The 19153-nt window shown below is 42.5% G+C and overlaps 1 protein-coding gene across 2 annotated transcripts; it reads left to right on the plus strand.

Annotated features, from left to right (window-relative positions):
• The first annotated feature begins 4 nt into the window (after positions 1 to 4).
• Positions 5 to 18555, plus strand: GEMIN5 (gem nuclear organelle associated protein 5). 2 transcript variants are annotated; one of them, XM_055812661.1, is made up of 28 exons: positions 5 to 198; positions 417 to 571; positions 1057 to 1238; positions 1747 to 1898; positions 2104 to 2235; positions 2416 to 2548; positions 2996 to 3155; positions 3760 to 3972; positions 4680 to 4765; positions 5272 to 5366; positions 5991 to 6127; positions 7329 to 7402; positions 7801 to 7982; positions 8084 to 8223; positions 8680 to 8851; positions 9108 to 9335; positions 9843 to 9956; positions 10392 to 10520; positions 11116 to 11211; positions 11504 to 11641; positions 12189 to 12336; positions 12463 to 12582; positions 13462 to 13672; positions 14283 to 14540; positions 15191 to 15353; positions 15950 to 16526; positions 16938 to 17034; positions 17951 to 18555. In XM_055812661.1, the coding sequence occupies exons 1-28, from the start codon at positions 48 to 50 to the stop codon at positions 18104 to 18106; spliced, it is 4599 nt and encodes a 1532-aa protein (XP_055668636.1). In that variant the 5' UTR covers positions 5 to 47; the 3' UTR covers positions 18107 to 18555. The 2 variants fall into 2 exon arrangements, with proteins under 2 accessions (XP_055668636.1, XP_055668637.1); XM_055812662.1 differs by having other exon boundaries at positions 2107 to 2235.
• Positions 18556 to 19153: the final 598 nt, after the last annotated feature.

The following is a 19153-nucleotide window of genomic DNA, read 5'->3' on the forward strand; positions in this document are numbered from 1 at the left end:
GCGTGCGCGGCTCTTGGCGGCAGCGCCGGCGGCGGCCTGACGGGGCCATGGCGGCGGCCGTGCGGGTGCTGCCCGCCTCGCCTAACTGGTACAACAGCCGCTGCAGCGATGCCAGCAGCGATGGCCGCCTTTTCGGCTTCGCGGCGAGGCACCGCGTCTGCCTGCTGGATGTCAGCGCCGCCACACCCGCCTATTACGGTACGGCCGCAGCCCGCGGGGACCCCGGGCCCGCCGCGGCCCTCCCTGACCCCCCGCGGTTTGTGGGGCGCTGCGGGGCCGCCCCTCCGCCGGGAGCCGCCGTGCCCCGCTCGGGCACGGGGAGGGTGGGCGGGAGGCGGCGGGAGCCCCGGGGGTTGGGCGGGGAGGCCCTGTGCGCTGACGGCGGGGCCTACGGCGCTCTCTCGCTGTCGGTGCAGGGGAGCTCCTCGGGCACACGGACCGGATCACCGGGTTCGCCTTCTGCCAGTGCCCCGGGCAGAGCAGCCTCTGCGCCAGCAGCTCCGACGATGGCAGCGTCAGAATCTGGGACGCGCGGGCGCTGACGGCCCTGGCGGAGTACAGCCTGCACCAGGTAGGGGGGCAGGGCACGGGGGGGGGGGGTCCTGTACACACAGCAGGGGGATGGTACTGTAACCAAAAGGGAATTTCAAACCCGTGGAATTAAAACCGTTGAACGCTGCTGGGCAGCCTTTTGTTGTCGCCTGAGGTCTGCGGTGATGTTGCATCACGTTAATAAGCTGTTGTTGCCATCCAGGCCTCACTCGGCGTGTCTGCTCGCGGCGTGTACTCCTTGCCACTTAGCGCAGCTCCCGTAAAATCTTTTCAGCAAGGTGCTGTTCCCCGCAGGGCAGACTAAGAACATACATTTGAACAGTTACTGTGACCCAGGACACCGTATCAGCAAATACATCAATTGTGCCAGCGCCCTAAAGCACTGAAATACTTTAGAACAAACTCAGCTGATGCTGGGGAGCACACACGGATTATTTTCTGCCTGTCACTCTCTGTTAGATGGTGGTAAGGCAGCTTTAAATGTGTTCAATTCTCTTTCTTCAGAATGCAATCTCAGCGTTGCACTGGTCACCTCTTGTGAAAGACCTGATCGTATCCGGTGATGAAAAAGGTGTCATTGTTTGTTACTGGCACAACAGAAGTGACAGCCAGCAGTTCTTCCCAGAGCCTCGGACAATTTTCTGTCTCACTTGTTCTCCTCATCATGAAAACCTGGTGGCAGTTGGGTAAATATTTATTACATTTTGTTTTCCATTCTTCTGCAGTAACCTTATTATGAACTTTTGCTACACAGTTGTAAGGTTGATTTTAAGAGGCTTTGGTGGCTGGGTTTTTTCCTTCTAACAAATGAGAAATAATGTTAATATCTGATAGACCTGCAAGACACAAAAATCCATAACAATGTAAGGGTCCAGGTTTGGTTTGCAACTTCAGAGTTTCTTAAAACTGGGGTTTTTTTCATTACACTTGACTGAAAGCTGTATTACTAATGAATTGCTGTCATTCTTGAAGCCAAACGTACTTGTTGCACCTTTCAAAAAGGCAGATGCAGGTATACCTGTGCTGTACTGGAGCTCCCGTTGACCATCAAGTCTGCTAGTCCCATTGCTGCTTGTGATTTGGCTTCTCTGTATTACAATGATAGCAGTTCTGGTAAAGAGCTCACAAGTTAATTCAGATTTTATTCTACAAGGATCTAACAATCTCTTCATTCATTTGAATCCCTGTTTTTAGCTACAAGGATGGCATGGTGGTTATAATTGATATCAGCAGGAAAAGAGAAATACTTCATCGGCTGAGAGGCCATGAGGATGAAATACATTGTCTGGCCTGGTGCCCTGTGCCTGGTGAAGAAAGGTTACCTGCTTGGCAAGATGAGCTCCAAGGTATTTAGAAGCAATTAATGGTTTGTGAAGTAATTTTTAGTTCATGTAAATGTCCTAGAAAATTGAATTCCTTCTAGGAAATCAGTAAGTAACTTAGCAAAGGCAACTGATGAAGTATGTTCTGATGAAAATCAATGTATTTTCTGTTGATTTCTATAAAGCTTTGAATTTTAAAGTATAATAACATGACTTCAATGGTATTCAGTAGTTCCTTCAGGGGAAGGCAAAGTTCCAAATGGGGAGCTGACACAGGACTCAACCACGAAGAAAGGTTGTTACCTGGCTTCAGGAAGCAAAGATCAGACCATACGAATATGGAGCTGTACTAGAGGCAGAAGTAAGTAAGATGAGTGAGATGAACAGTAATAATATGGTGGAGGAGTTCTTCTCTAACTGCAGCCTTCATTTGCTAACTTGATAGTTTAAAGCTTGGGGAGCATATGCAAAGCTTGAGATTCACAGGACTTCTTTTTAATTATGATGTACTGCGTCTATACAATCCCTCTTGGTTCCATAGGTGTAATGATTTTGAAGTTGCCACCCATGAAGAGAAGAGGTGGAGCCATTGATCCTGCCGTTAAAGAGCGCATTTGGCTGACTGTTCACTGGCCGCCTGGTCATTCCACAGAAATTGTATCCAGCTGTTTTGGGTAAGTAGGGCACACAGCAGCCTGGGTACCATCAGTAATTGCAGATGCATTTATTGATAAGGAAGAACTGGATAGGAAGCATTGACAACCCCTTCTTCCTTCCTTCCTGGTATAACCAGAGAGGAGACAGGCCAAAAGTGGGAGTTCAGATTTCTAGAAAACTACTGTTTGGCTGATAATCTGACTGAAAGTTGACTGCTGAAGGTATTAGTTGTGGTTTTACCCATCCACTGGGAGAAAATTACATCAGTTCTCATTGTGGTTAACCATCGATAAAATTTGTAAAGCGGTGTTTGCACGTGTGTCCATGTATAGGCACTTGTTGTAGATGTGTGTTTAGCAGTATTACTTTTGTACATGCAGTATGTATATGTGTGATACAGTCTATATATAGCCTGTGTTACTCTTTTGAAGTGAACAATTAAGTACACATTTTACATTTTGCAGAGGAGAACTGCTACTCTGGGATTTGACCCAATCCGGAAAACGTAAGTGGACTCTTCTAGGATCTTCAGAAGGACAGAATCACTCCCGAATTGTGTTCAACCTGAGTTCTGTGAAGCATCAGGACAAAGAGCTCCTTTTTTCCATTTCAATGGACAGAGATGTAAGAATCGTTTATAAAATTAACATACAAATAGCTGTACCAATAGCCCTCTTAGGGCTACAGATTTTTTTCTTAAAGTGGGTTTATTACAGCATTTTGTAACATCATTGCTTAAAATTTGTTCTGAGCACAGGTTGTGTATATGTTTGTTAGTTTATAAGCCCAAGCTCTTACCATGGTAGAGTGAATGGTTATAATATTCTGGACTTCGATGGTAAGCATTTAATGAAGGGAGTTTACTATCTCTTTTTTTTCCTGTTTGTTTCATTTTAAAATGGCCTAATTTTCCTTCTTCAAATCATTTACTTGTACAAACTAAAGCATCTGTTTTTTCAAAATTTTAACTTTTTGCCTTTTACAGGCAGCAGTGTGCCTCCTGTTTTGAAGTCAGAAGTGGACCATAGTATTAAAACATAGTCCATTCCATTAGAGTCTTCCAACTGTTGCAGCTCAGTCTGTGACATGTAATCCTCTAGGTGCAGATCACATACTGTGTCAAGCCTTGAACTTGATCCTTTGATTCTTCATCTCACTTGTGCTTTGTTTTTCCTTGTCATACCAGTCACTAAATTTAACCATTTCTTGTTCCTTAAATATTCTTCAGGTGAAGTGTTGGGACCTATCAACTCTCGACTGTAGCTGGACCATGCCCTCACTTGGGGGATTTGTCTATAGTCTTGCCTTCTCCCCTGTGGACACAGGCTGTCTTGCCATTGGTGTTGGAGACAGTATGATCCGGGTGTGGAATACTTTGTCCATGTACAATATTTATGATATTAAAACCTTCTGGCAAAGCATAAAGTCCAAGGTTACAGCAGTAAGTATGATTCTAACTCCCTTCTGACTCCCTTTTTTTCTTTCAAGAATATTTTTCTCTCTCTAAAGAAGGCTTTTCCCAACTAAATATAAAGCCCAGCTCTTCCTTTTGTACTTGATTCTTTTGATATACAATGCATTTAGAATCTGGCAATGAATTTTTAGCCCTTTTTACAACCCTAGTTGCTTGCATTAAATCTAGTGAAAATCAGCTGAAGTCCAGCTAGCTATGACATTACTTTTCCACTTTTACCCTGCTTTGTGATCCCTCCTGGCTTCATCCGTGGCTGCCCTTGCTCTGCTAGGAAGTTTGACACACACAAAAGCCAACGTGGATGTCGTTTGGGTTTAACCTCAAGTTAACCTGGTAAAATTGCTGGCAGCAGTAAAACATGGTAGTTATTCTTGTTCACATCAAAAGTTTTCTCACCACCCTACCATATTCTCCATTTCTGTTTTGTAATGTAGATGTCAAATAGCAGTTCAGCAATTTTAATTCTAGTTTCTTTTATCTTACACCACTAGCTGTTTGGGGGAGAGACTTTAATACTCGTAGCAGAGAGATCAAGTCAAGTGGCTGTTGTTGGAAGAGTGGGTGTAAGGGATGGTGCTTGCTCATCAGTTTCAATTTTTTCCTTTTGTTTGTTACTTGGAAATAAGGTGTCTGTAGTTTGTGTCATTATGGCGCTCTCTCTGTTTTGCTTGCAGTTATCCTGGCATCCAACTAAGGAAGGCTGCTTGGCTTTTGGAACAGACGATGGAAAAGTTGGCATATATGACACCTTCTCCAGCAGGTAAGAAAGTAGCTTTCAAATTCATCAGTGTCAGATCCTGGTATGTTACCATGCATAGGTGGTGTGGTCTTTCCCGAGGTATATCTTTACTGTTAGACAAGAGTAGGATTAAATTAAAATTAGTCAAACAGTTGGATTTTCAGTGCATCTTTTCATCTCTCCATTATGTCTGTCAGCTTCTAAGATAATCTTTACTTAAGATAAACTTAAAATTGCATGACTAGAGATCACCTGGACATCGGTCAAGGAAAACTTTAGCCAGGAAGACATTTTCACAGAATGAAGAGCAACATGGTGATGAAGGTCATCAGGGCAGTTACGATTTTAGTAGTGTCCCTACAGGAGATGTTAAAGAAGGCCTGGTTGAGCCGGGGCTTTAGTATGTTAAAGCACTTGGTGTCTGTTTTCACAGCTGGAAATAATGTTGCCTTGATTTTTTTTTTTCTTTCTTCTTTTATTTCTCTGCTGAAATCTGACTGCCCCTGCTTCCTTTTCTTCCTGCCCAGTGCTAAGAATAAGCCACCTCAGATCTCCAGTACTTACCACAAGAAGACTGTATACACATTAGCCTGGGGGCCTCCAACTCCTCCTCTGTCTTCTGGTGAGTCTTCCAGCTCAAGTAGAACACCCATGCGGTGCGCACAGATGCCATGAGGTTGGTACGCTCTCCCTTCTTAGGAAAAGGAGCCCTATTTGCTTGGTAGCAATCCTTGCAGCTAAGAATGTGTTCTGCTTGATGAATTGTTAATGACTTTGCAAGGGAGCAAAACAATCTCCTGGTTTTGAGTTCTGGTCGCTTCAGGAAATAGGTGGGAGTGGCGTACCACACCTCTGTGCTTACTTCAGAGTATTGCAGACCACTAACTGTCTGCATGGGCTTCCTGCAGTAACTGCAGCGGATCAGATACGGGCTCCTTAGCTCCAGAAGAGTATTTCTACCATTTGAACTAAACAGAACAGCTCCATTAGCTCTTCTTACACAACTTGAACTGCCAAACTTTAAAGGGAATTTTAATGCTTGTGGTGACTGTGCTGTGGAGAGATCTGTTAGTAGAAATGAGAGGTCCTTTCTGAGGATTGTATTGTGAGAATTTCTTGCTGCCGCATCACAGGCAATTAAAGTATGTATATAGCCTTTTAAAATAACGTTTTGATTTACAGTGGAAGCGATTACTTCTGGGAAGACTGATGAACATATATTTGGTTTTTATTCTCTGTTGGATAGGAGAAGAAGGTGAAGAACCCTCTGCAACGTTATATAGTTGTGCTGGAGAAGGTATTGTTTTTCAGCACAACCCCTGGAAGCTTAACGGAGAGGCAAATGACATCAACAAAGTCATCAGAGACACGAATTCAATCAAAGTGAGTATGATTCTGAGGGGGTTTTATGGATTTGTGGTAACCGTGTCATAGTTTCTATGGCCTTGTATTTGTGGATCTTGTGATTTTGCCTTCATGATGTGTCTGTAATACATAAAAAATCTGAAACCCACCATCTCCACCAATGAACTTCAAAGGCACCTACTGACTCAAACTATTTAAACAGATCGTGCGTTTGCCTCTGAAAAAGAGTCTTCCCCCCCACCCCAATGTCAACATGGCACATCTGTTCCTGGCATCAGTTACTTAATTTTCTACTGTGTAATTTACTTAACTAGAAAAGTTAAATTGAAATGCCGGGTCTGGTTTGAAAGCTGTGTGTCACTGTTTAAAATAGTTAGATCATACAGAGCTTTCCAGTTTCAAAGCACTTGAAGTAATATCCTGGATAATGTCATAGCTTAGATCACATGGTTGACATGCATGAGTTAACTACCTTGATTTCTCTAGGTCTCTTGTTTTCAAACGTTAACTTTTTATTTTTAAAATAAATTTTACCATAAAGGCAGTCATGATTTTGCAGGAGTCTGTTTCCATTTACACTGCAGCTAATGCAGAGTGGTAGGTGATAACTGACCATAGCAGCTGCTCAAGTTCAGTCATTTCTTAGGTGAAAGTACAAAATAAGTGGGTTAGATCTTCAGATGCTTTAAGACAGCATAAGTTGACTGAAGTCAGTCAAGCTATATCAATTTATAATCAACTCGGTTTTGGCTTCTTCCTTGAGTAGAAGGCTTACTGGGGGTTAAGAGACTAATGTTTCAGGCAATGAAACGATCATTTATAGGCATCTAAATTGTAAGTAGCTTTCATCTGAATTAGAAAGAATAGAAATAATAACAAATAAACTTTGATTTCCTTTGAAATATGACAGAATCTGCCTGCAATGTCTGAGGCTTTCCAAGGAGCATAAGGAGATCAAGCGTCAAGGTTCTACTGGAATCCAGACAAACTTCCTTTGAGACATTTCACTAAACGGATAAAAATAATCACTGGTTCTTGCATCAGTTCATTCAGCCTTTAATTGCTGAAGCTTAAGTTGCTGCTTCAAAAGCAATGGACCCCTTTGTGCCTTTCATTTTGTGCTTAACTGCAACTCTGTCTAGTTGCCAGTCTTGCTAAGCTGAATGTATGCGAGAGAGATGTAAGGATTTTTGGCAATAGTCGTGTCTTCTTTCTACAGCACAAACTGCCTGCGCGTACAGAGATCAGCTGGAAACCCGATGGCAAACTCTTGGCTCTTGGCAATGAAGATGGGTACGTTTTGCCTTCGAGGTTAGGGTGGTGTATGTGCTGACCTTGACTAGAATCACTGTAGTGAAGCAAAAGTATTTGTTGTTACCCTGGCTTTTCTCTCTTTTTTCACTGCCAGTGTATTTGAATTGTGATAATACAGCATTCCCTGCTGTTACCAGTTTAGCCACTCTTGGCATGGAGGATCCACATCAACACATTAAATTATTTTTCAAGGATCCGCTCATGGTTGAAATGCAGTTTTGCTGATGTACTAAATGAGGGTTAGTGTTGAATCCAGAAAAGAAAAACTCATTTAGTTATTCTGTTTCATGTTCTGTAATTCTGCTCATGTAGGATAACAAAAAAATTCCTGTTTCACTGACTACTGGAATTCTTACACTGTTGTTCTTGCATTTCAGCTCAATTGAAATATTTCAGGCACCAAACCTGAAGTTGCTTTGCACTATCCAGCAGCATCATAAACTGATTAACGCCATTCGTTGGCATCATGAGCATGGGAGCCAGCCAGAGCTGAGTTACTTGATAGCATCAGGCTCAGTCAATGCCACTATTTACGTGCATAATCTGAAAAGCGTCATAGGTAACAGTTTGCAGATTATATTTCAAGTCTTGGTATCTTGTTTTGGTTTACTTCCAGTTTGTCTCGCTGGCCATACTTGAACCTTTTCTTTTTTCTTTCAGAGAGCGCTTCAGAAAGTCCTTTGACAATAACAGAGCCTTTTCGAACCCTGGCTGGGCACACAGCCAAAATCACAAGTCTTTCCTGGAGCCCCCACCATGAGGGAAGATTGGTATCTGCTTGCTATGATGGCACTGCGCAGGTATTGTTCCACAGCCACTCAGAAGCATATTTCTTTTTTCAAATCATCCATTCTGCAGTGTTTTGGAGCCAAGCTCACTAAACAGCAAAGCTTCTTTTGTAAGATAGACTACTGAATTACTGCAAACTTACCCTTGGTAACCATCTCCTGGTTCTGGATACCTGATACGCGGGTATCAGCATGTTTTTGCGACTTGCAAATTGATTTGAGTTGAGTCATTACCATTTTCATACTAGCACTTTTGGATCCTTAAAAAGAGAAATGTTAGGCAAATGTATCCATACAAAGAAAGGAAGCCCTGAATTTTCTCTTTATTTGTGTGTCGGTATTTGAAATACATGTGCAAACACCCCAAAAAGAGAAGCTCCTACAAATGCAACTCACTGGAGAGAAAATGCAGAGTATTAGGGGAAGATGAGACTTTCTGAGTAACCAGATTTCTTTCTTGTTTATAAGGTATGGGATGTTATGAAGGAAGAGCCACTCTGCAACTACCGAGGGCACCAGGGCCGGCTGCTGAGTGTCCAGTGGTCACCAGTGGATTCAGATTCTATTTATACAGGAGCAGATGATTTTTCTGTTCACAAATGGCAAATTTCAAAGCAGGAGCATACACGGCCTCCTCAGGGTAAGTATGTTCAAACAGAAGATCCTTTCCTGAAGATGATGTTGGAGCTGGGAAATAGAGGGTTGCCAGGTTGAAATAGTATGAAATAGTTCTTACACAGAATTCCAAGTCTTCCTGCTACTTCAGGAATATACTGTGTCTAGATTTAAATTGAGTTGTATCTGCATCTGGAAACTAAATGTTGATCTTGACAGAGAGCTAATACACTAAAAACCTCTACAGATCGTATCAGGGTAACTTTTGCAACCTTTTACAGGCAAAAAGAGTATAGAATTAGAGAAAAAAAGAAGTATGCAACCAAAAGTCAAAGCCAAGAAGAAGAAAAAGCCTACAGGAAAGAGTCCAGCCAAACAGGATCTAAGTGATGTTATGAATGGAGATGAAAGTGTGAAGGAAATGTTGCTAGAGGAAAATGGAGTGTCGGACCATGAAGGAGAAAAAGAAGCTCGGGAGGCAGAGTTGCCTGCTGAAGTCCCCGTGACTGGTAATAATCAAATCGTCTTAGTTCAATGGTTACCAGACTGTTTAGCCCTCAGAGCTTCACCAAGTTTGGTATTTTCATGCAGATTTTCTTATAATAGTTCTATTGAAATAGTCCACTCGAAGGAAATGCAGTTCTGGAATGCCTTTCATAATTTTCTAATCTAGTTTGGGACTCACTGTCTTTAAATAAGAAGATTCTGGCCTAACAAAGTTGCTGTCTTTGGCCTGAAACAATGTACTTTTTGATCAGTATTGCCTTGCAGTGATAAATCTTACACTACTGGTAGACCTTCGTTAGTGTCTGTTGACATCTTGTTTATCATTCTGAGAGTTCTGTAATGTTTTCTTAGTATTTCCTTTCCCTGAAAATATACAGTTATATGGCAAAGCAAAGTTTGGTTTCTGTATATTTCTGAAATCAATGTAATAGAATGTGAACATGTCAAGTATTCTGCTATGGGCTTTTCCATACATTCTTTTTCTGTTTTTTTATTGCTTAACTCCACAGTGTCCAAGGATACATCTTCATCTGCATACGATTATTCTTCATTCAGTTTGCCAAAGCCTTTTGTGACCCAGAAAGCCACTCCTGTGAAAAAGGACCCACCTAAAGAGAAACCAAGTTAGTATGTTGTAGGGACTTTTAACAGTCCTACATCAAGGCAGAGTTCCTCATTCTAGGCTTGTGTTTGGCTGCAGCTTCCCTTCCAAACGTGACACCAAATAAGTGCCAGAGAAGGCAGAACGTGCTTGTAAAATCTTTTAAATGTTTTAAGTTGCTGCTTCTTTTATTTGCCCTGCTTGTCAGGTCAATTGAGTAGTTGTCTAATGTGGGCATAGATACTGCCTTTTAGTTGCTAGTTTCATTTCAGGCAAGATGGGCAGAAAAATACGCAAAGTGATCAGTATTCAAAAGTAAAAGTTGTCATAATAGAGGTGTATGTGGCACTTGAGCATCTGTTTTGTTTTCCTGTGTGAGGAAGAGGAGGTTTTAGAATACAGTGGAGAGTTCTGCTGTGATTGTGCAGCAGCAACTGAAATGTGTCTGATTTTTCAGCCTCTGATGCCTCTCTGAAGAAGAGGAAGCCTCGTTCTATTCTACCCTTCAGCACGCTCATGGATCACAGATCAAAAGATGAATTGCATCAGGACTGCTTGAGGCTGGCTACCTGTCTGAAAACCAAAGGTATCGCTGTAAAACTAAAATATTTAGAGGGCAGGTGCTCTAAAGCATTCAGAAGCATGTGCCCAAGGACTTAACTTTGACCACTAGGCTTTACTTTTTCTAAAATCTTTACTCTTATCAAATTGTGTGACTAGTTGCGGTCTCTTATCTAACTTCTCTTGCAGAGTTTCAGTACTGTGTAGCCACTCCAGACAGGTTTTGAGTAGGCTCCTATGTTGAGGAGATAGGGTAGAATTGTCTGCATATGTGCAGTGTTTTTCACCCTCAGATGTATATAATATGGGCAGGAGACAATGAGCCATGAGGGAGATGTTTATATTCTCACAGTATTGTTCCTTAGAGCATGCAAAGCTAGGTTTGATTTAGAATAAATGTTCTGCACAAACCTGGTCCTCCTAATCTTAATTTGTCGATCTTCAAATTATTAAATCTGCTATACTATCCTATATACATATATATCCTATGTAAAGGAAAAAAAGTAGAAGACAAGTATTTGCCAACAGTTGAGGATACTGCAGTGGTACAGTGACTTGGCAGGTCCCAGCTCCCAGTGTCGTACCAAATCTTAAATCTTTGTTCTTTTTATCTGATTTAGATAATAATGACGATGTGTCTTCTGACCTCAAGGATCGAATCCACTTGGGGCTGTTCACAGACAGGGCTTCTGTGCACAAGATGATTGATATGGAAGGTAAGTGGAATAAAGAATCCACTTTGACGATATGTTCATTTTAACTGTTACATTCAAGGAGAAAACAAATGGGGGAAAAATGTTTGAATTTTCTTTACTATGGATTAAAATGTAGGATTAGGAATGCAGGTCTGTGTGAAAAGACCTATTTTACCCAAATAGTTTTTATGGCTTTCTGATGCAAACCTGAAGCACCTCAATTTTGAATAATCTCACTTTTGCCAAGTTATCTTACTATGGCAAATAATTCTGTTGCATGCATGCTGATAGGAAGTGTGTTTGCTTCCAACAGGAAAACATCACTTGGAGAATGGGCATCCAGAGCTCTTTCAGCAGCTCATGTTGTGGAAAGGAGATATGAAGGGTGTCCTCCAGGCAGCTGCTGAGAGGGGAGAGCTAACAGACCAGCTGGTAGCAATCTCACCCATGGGTATGTTCGTTCTTGTAACAACATATAAGCAGATAGAATTAGCTCCCAAGGGTAGCCTCATTCTGATTATTCTGGGTTGGAAACTCCTGGTTGTCCCAGACTAGAAGGAAATTGCTTCTTTAACTGCCTGATAACAAAAATCAAACACAAAACATATTCTATTGATGATAAAGACCTGGATGCTTCCACAAGTGCCCTTAGGCTGGGACAGCAGGAAACAGAGTGGTTTCCTTTGGGATTTCCTGCAGGAGCAGACCCATCCTTCCAAGCACAAGGTTGGTTCTTTACAGTATGTACCAGTCCTTCCAGCTTGCTGTTGGCTTAAATATGCTTTTTAACATTATTTTACTGGTAGTAAAGTTCTACAGTCGTGTTCAAGCCCTAGCTTTGCCCTGTTTCATTGACTTGTATTAGGATAGTTAAGAAACAAGAAACTTAATTTGGGGCAGAGAAGAGGTGCATGTTAAAGAAACCAGTGATGATATCCCACAGAAATTCTTCCAGTTTTAAAACTTTGCCTCCAATTGTCTTGCCTTCTCTTTTGCAGTTGGCTATCAGGCCTGGGTTTGGACAGTAGAAGCCTTTGCAAAGCAGCTGTGTTTTCAGGAGCAGTATGTGAAGGCTGCCTCCCATCTCCTGTCCATCCACAAAGTGTATGAGGCTGTCGACCTCCTGAAAGTGAACAACTTTTACAGGTTACTGTATATTTATGCTTAGGATTTGCTTTTATTTTTTTTTTTTTTAGTGGGGTAGATTTGACATTTTGGTTCACTTTTTGTACACAGTCAATTAACTTTTCTAACTGGTTTCTCTTGCGTTAGGGAAGCAATTGTAATTGCCAAGGCCAGGTTGCGTCCAGAAGATCCGATTCTGAAGGATCTCTACAACAGTTGGGCAGCTTTGTTAGAGAAAGACGGTCATTACTCCATGGCCGCCAAATGGTGAGTTTTCCTGGGAAGAAGACAGAATTGGTTCCATGCCCAAAACAAAGAAGGTTCTTGGTTTTGTAGCAGTTGAAATCTGTTAACTGGTCTGGCCATTATTTGCCTAAGGTGCTTTCTGAGCCTGGTCTCGCTAGACTCCCCCTAATGTAGGTAGGAAAAGCAGCTCCAGAGGGCACTTCAGAGCAGACGGTCTAAATGCCATACTACAGTAGAGCCATTTCTTTCTACAGACTTTACTAGAAGTCTTTGAAAAACTAGTCTAGCAAGACTAAGATTAGGATGTATATGAAAAGACTGTGATGTTTTCAACTTCTCCGCTGGAAATGCGCGGTGCAACAGTTAATCTTTAGTTTCTTGAGGCCTTAGCCAATATCCTAATAAACCTGATGGGTTATCTTCCTCGAGCTAGAGTGTTTCAGATTTGTGACTACCAAAATTACTAATAATGCTTCAAATATTTTGGCTGGAATAGTGTCCTCTGCTTGACACTGGTTTCAGTTTTGGCATTTTTGAAAGTGTTCACACTTGTGAAAAGGTTCCAGAGAAATGCAGTAGGGATAAACTACCGCATACAACCTTTGCCACTTCCATCTATGTATTTGTGTTTCTCATCCAAGCCAAGCACAGTGTGCACACCACCAGAGGTTTTAGTCCAGGTTATCAGGCTGTGTGACTTTTCCCTTTGTAGCTTTGCACTGGATCAGGTGCGCCTTATGTCTATAGTAAACTTTGGTAAGGCAAAGTGGTAAGAGCTCTGAGAACCTGTGGAAAATACAGATTTATCTTCATTTATATGTTTGTCCTGCTGTATTGTAATACAATTTTAAAATGGTATTTTCATACTAATCAAGTTGACTTGCTTTTATCTCTTTCCAGTTATTTGGGGGCTTCCTCACCCTATGATGCAGTTAAGGTGTTGGCAAAAAAGGGAGATGTGGCATCCCTTAGAACTGCTGCTGAGCTTGCGCTGGTATCTGGGGAGGAGGAGTTGTCAGCAACTTTGTCTTTCAGATGTGCCCAAGACATGCTGTTATCCAGGAACTGGGTGGGAGCTCAGGAAGTCCTTCAGCAACATAAAACTTTATTTGTGAGTCTGGTTGTTTCTTTCTGCTTTCTTTAGCATTATCTCTTTCTCCAGATTAACTTGATTAACTTGGCACCACTTACGTTACTAGTAAGTAATCCTTTGAGCTAGTTTTGCCTCAAACTGTTTCACAGAATAACCGCAATTTCTAGAAAAAGCATGTGCCTCTGCAGAGGCAAAGGGCCCACGGTAGGGAGGCACGCAGGCTTTACGCTTGTTAGTTATGACAGGTAGTTGTGAAAACTGGGATTATTTTTTTTTAAGTACTTAATACAGATCATAAGAGGAAAGAAGTGAAGGAAAGTATTCACTCTTTACATGAAAGGGACAACAGAGCTAACTGGAAGCCCATCTGCTGGAAGCTTAATCCAGCAATTCATTTTCTTGCAGACTAAAAAGCAGAAGGCTAGCTTAGCTTGTTCTGAGGTTTCATTCTGACCTTAGAGTCTCTGAGTCTATCAACATTGTTCTTTGGTCGCTGCAGTTGTAAAACAGTCTGTCACCGACAAGCTGCTACTAGCCGTGATGTTCTTACATTTGTCTAGCTGGTATGGTCAGTAAGGGAGTGCTTTTCTTTCAGCAGCAGCTCAATACTCTTCTTTTCTTGTTAAAGGGACAAAGACTTGTTTTCTGCCTCAATGAACTCCTTTGCAAGTGCCTTAGTGAAAGAAACCCCTGTGACCGAAAGAGCCCCGTGCCTCCCTGTTATCACAGCTGGGAGCTGAACAGAGAGGCCTCGTTTTTTGACATGGTGACGGAAGTGTGGCAGAAGGTACTGGGCATGGACACCACTGAACAAATCACAAGTGCATGTGAGCAGCTGCACAGTATCGAGCATCCTCCTTCTACCAGCAACACACACCCAAAGCAGGTAAATGGATTTAGGTCTGATACACACACTGAGCCTTAACTATGGCATACGCAGTAAAACGCAGGCGCTTTGTGGTGTTGTGCCAGCGATTCCCAGGGGACTGATGTTTGCAGCCTGCTGCAGGATGAGGCTATAGTCTGGGAGAAGCAGATGACAGGCAGCTGGGAGAAGTTGCGTAGCCACCAGTTTGTTTCTGTGCAGGGTAAGAACTGACCTACAGCGTCAGTCATGAGCACTGAGATCATTGAGATGTGCTGGCTGGGTGAGAGGGACTGGCATAGCTAAGTAGTCTCAGCGCTGATTCAGGGGGTTGTGTCAAGCTGTTAGGAGAGGCACGGCTACTGTTGTTAGAATATCCTGAGTTCAGGTCTGTTCACAGACTAGTGCTCTTGCAGCTCTCCCCTCTGACTGCAGTGAGTCAATGACCTTTGGCACGCTCCTTCTTGTCATCTGTTTAGCAGGACACATGCAAGCACAGCTGCTCATTTTACAGTTGGAGCACCTCTACATTACTTCTGTCTCCTGAGTGAAGGAAGCCATGTAAATTGCATTATAGTTAAAATTGCTTTGTCTCTGGGCTCTTCCGCAATGATCACAAGCTCATACTTTGTAGTAAAAACATTAATTGTGCTCTCCGGTGCTTCCTGTAGGTGCTTTTCCATATCTCCCATGACCTGACCCTTGCTGCCCTGAGCTATCATACTGCTACCTGGAATGAGGCAGTGAAAAGTATTCTTGGAGCTGTGACCCGCAGTTATGATGCTGGTAATTTCACTCTGATGCAAGAGATCTGCAGTATCATCCTTCCTGAAGGTAAGTCTCTTCTTCTGTATCTCCTGGCACTAACAGATGTAACACACCTTGTGTCCGTTAATATTACCGGGCATAATAATGTTTGGAAGGAGCAAGACATGCACATATATGTGGAAACCCGTGCAGTCTGGCCGTTGGCTGATCAGAATTCCCCACTGTGGAAGGAAGCTCAGCAGTGTCAGTTGGTGTGTGTGATGTTGGAAACTGAGCAAATTCTGTCCTTTAAGGGAGATGGGGATGTTGGAAAGCTGTTTTCATCTCGTATATCATTCCAACCTGCCCTTCCCTTCATTCTCTTTTAGAGTATGCAGAGTATTTTGCAGCTTTTGATCATGTGAATATCTTCACATACAGCTTGTGGCCAAGGAAGTTTGGTGTAGATGATGAGGACATGCAATGCCATGCTAGCTAGAACAGAGTATTGTGTTTAAAAAGATGCCAGAGGTGTCTGCCTCTTGCTTTCCTGCTTCCTGCACCACTCTGCTGGCATTTAAGTAAATCTCTGGTTTGGGTCTCCAGGATAGCTGTTTTTACCAGATCTGGTCTTTTTCTTTGAAAGCTCTATAAACTATTTGTAATCCTTTCTTCGTTATTAGGCTGTGATAACCTGAGACACAAACTGGACAGCACAAATTCTCAGAGCATGGATGCTTGCAGAAGTTTAGAGGGCTTTGTGGCTTATGGACTGCTGTATGACCTGTGGTGGAATCTATCCAATGACTCCCTTGTGATCCGGAAGGCTGGCTTGGATCCTGTGCTGTGTCCCAGTGAGCAGACAGTTCCTGAGAAGAGCTGCATTTCAGGTCACTCCTCCCCTGAAGAAACTCCTGATCAAACGGTGGTTGAGACGGATGAAAACCTCCAGAATACAACTGAAGTTCACAAGTGTGAGACGGAAAGTGACTCAAAAACTAGCTCGGTTGATTTGGTAGACATACAGTCAAAGCTGAATGGCTGCAAAGTGCTTCTTTCAGAAGAGATCGCTGCTTTACAGAATACCCAGAGAGATATAGCTGAGGTCCAGCAGATTTTAGCAGATATGATCTGCCAGCATCAGCAGCAGAGGAACAATCTCCAGGAAAACACAAATGGAAACACCCAGGAAAGCAACCTGCAGCAGAGTTCAGAGACCGAGTCAGACAAACCATGCTCTGACAGCACCCAGTTGAATTGGTAAGCCTTAGAACATAAATGAATTGATTGAAAAGTGTTACTTTTTCTGTGTATGTTTGCAGCAAATTTCTTGTTTCGCTCACATTGCCTCTAATCTCAAGCTTGTCACCCCAGGGACACTTCAAAATGCAACTGTCTACCATGTGCATAAACTTCCTACAGCTGAATAACTTTGTGAAACACAAGGTGTGTTCTTGCAGTGAATAAACAGGGCAGCTTGAAAAGGGGAGGATAATGAAAAGGACCTAAGAGGTCTGTCTCTTTGTTGAGCAATTATTTGGGACTTTGGCAAGAAGGAGCTAAAGCATAGAACACCTGTCCGGCTCTCTCCTGTGCTCCCTGCACAGGAAGGAAGCTATGCCATCATTTAAGCCAAACAGTTACTCATGACACCTGCTCTTTTCTTGACAGTAAAGATGAAGTAAAGCAACCAATTACACTCCCTGAGCTAACCAAGCAGCTTCTAAAAGCGAAGCAGAAACTAGCAGAATTTCCAGACAATTTAAAGGTAAGCTTTCAGAAGAGGCATTGCGGTTTTTAAAAAAAGACAGTCTTTTTGTAAGGGCAGCCACATCATACAATCCCTTTCATACACAAGCGAGGAACAGTGACTTTACGTTGTGATCTTGTGGCAATTTTGAGAGAGAACAGACACAGGGCATCAGGGTGGTATTTTTCTTTCCAGCATAACTTTCTCCATGCACTTGGAAAGTGTAGGTAAAGCTCCTGCATAGGAGAATTCAATGGGAGATGAATCTCTCCCATGCATTTTAAAAGTAATTCTTTGCTGTTTAGAATTGTGTATACAAAGATAAACAGTAAAATCAGAAATTTAAGGTATAAAATCACAGAATGGTCAGGGTTGGAAGGGACCTCTGGAGGTCAGCAAGCCCAACCTTCTGCTAAAGCAGGTTCATCTAGAGCAGGTTGCACAGGATCACATTTTGAGTATCTCCAGAGAGGGCTCCACAGCCTCTCTGGGGAGCTTGTTCCGGTGCTGTCACCCTCAGAGGAAGGAAGTCTTTCCTCATAATTCAGATGGAATGTCATGTGCTTCGGTTTGTGCCCGTTGCCCCTTGTCCTTTTACTGGGCACCAGTGAAAAGTCTGGCACCATCCTCTTTGAGACCTTAGGAACTGTAGAAACTACGCATCACATGTTTGAAAAAAATGTTTTCTAGGCTGTCTCATCCCCTCTGTTCTGTAGTCTATGGCAATCACGGTGATTGTGCAAGAGGGGGCAAACCTGGTTAAGCATGAGCTAATGTACTGGAAGAAAAGGCGAAAACATATCTGACTCGTGACTGTCTGTTCCAAAGATACTACTATAAAGCAGTGTCTTTAGAGAGCTGGCTGCCCGAGTATGTTGTAGTCGAAAATTATAACTGAAAGAGTAGACATCGCCTCACGTTCCTTTTTTTGCAGGTCTTCCCGTTCCCCGACGTGCTGGAGTGCTGCCTGGTACTCCTTCACACCGGATCGCAGTGCCCTCCTGAGCTACGTGTGCAGGCACTGGACTTCCTTAGGAAACACGGTACTGCTGACATTTACAAAAAGGCTACCAGGAGGTTCTTGACATGACATTTTGAGACCAAACCATCTCCTTGAGCTGCCTACAGTTACTTAACACCAAGGCTGTTCTTTCTTCAAGTGAAGGCTTGTTTTGATGGCCACGGTTATTTTGGATAAAACTACAAAAATTTATATACAGACTCACTTGGGATCATCAACTGCTACTACTTAAGGAGATAAGTGTTAGAAAATTGAAAAGCAATGCGTTGCGGGCTTGAACACTATACAGGATTTTTGTAGTCTTTTTTTTTTTATTATTTGTTGGAAGTTATGCTGCTGAAAGCTCGTGCTATTTACCTGTAAGAGGAACAGTTGTGAGCAGCAGAGAAGGAATAGTAGCTGCCCTCAGGAATAACAATGGTTTCTGTAAGCAAACTGACCCTTAAGCCAGTATTGTTCTTAAAAGCATTGCGAGTTTATTTTTCCCTCCTTTAAATAAAGTCTTCTACTACTGTGAATTGGCATTTAAATGATGTAAGAAATCTGTGTCAATTAACAGCAAATGCATTGAAAATAAGCCTGTTGGGGGGGGGGGGTGTGTGGTGTCTGTTAAATGTGTTACATAAACTAGATAAAACAAGTGTGTGCTACGACTTAGCTGTGTTACAAAGCCACCTGTACAACATAAAAAGGAGGGCAAGGTTTCGAGCTTGACTAGCAATAGATAAGGGATTTCTCCAGGTCAAGAAAAGTCCCTGCTTTTGGTAACATCCGCGGTTGAACAAACTGCTTTTTACAATAAAGATTGTTTTAAGAAAAAAAGTAGGAGGGATGGATTTTTTAGATTAACAGCTGTTCCAGATTCTTCTAGCCAAGATGCAGCCTTGATACTGATAGACTTCCCACTCCAAGCTGAGTAAAGCCTCAGAAAAACATTTAAGAGCAGTAGGTGAAAAGATGGGTTATACTAAAAGATCCTTCTGGAGGTGTGTTAAATGTAGTGAACTGTTGCCACTTGCTACGTTTGTACAAAATACTTGAAAACCAGGAGGGGGAGCTAGTGCTTAACCAAAGGCCCCCCTACACTTCTAACCTAAATGATTCTATGAAAAGCAG

The sequence above is a fragment of the Falco peregrinus genome, chromosome 8 (genome assembly GCF_023634155.1).
Source record: "Falco peregrinus isolate bFalPer1 chromosome 8, bFalPer1.pri, whole genome shotgun sequence".
In the NCBI taxonomy this organism is placed as follows: Eukaryota; Metazoa; Chordata; class Aves; order Falconiformes; family Falconidae; genus Falco; species Falco peregrinus.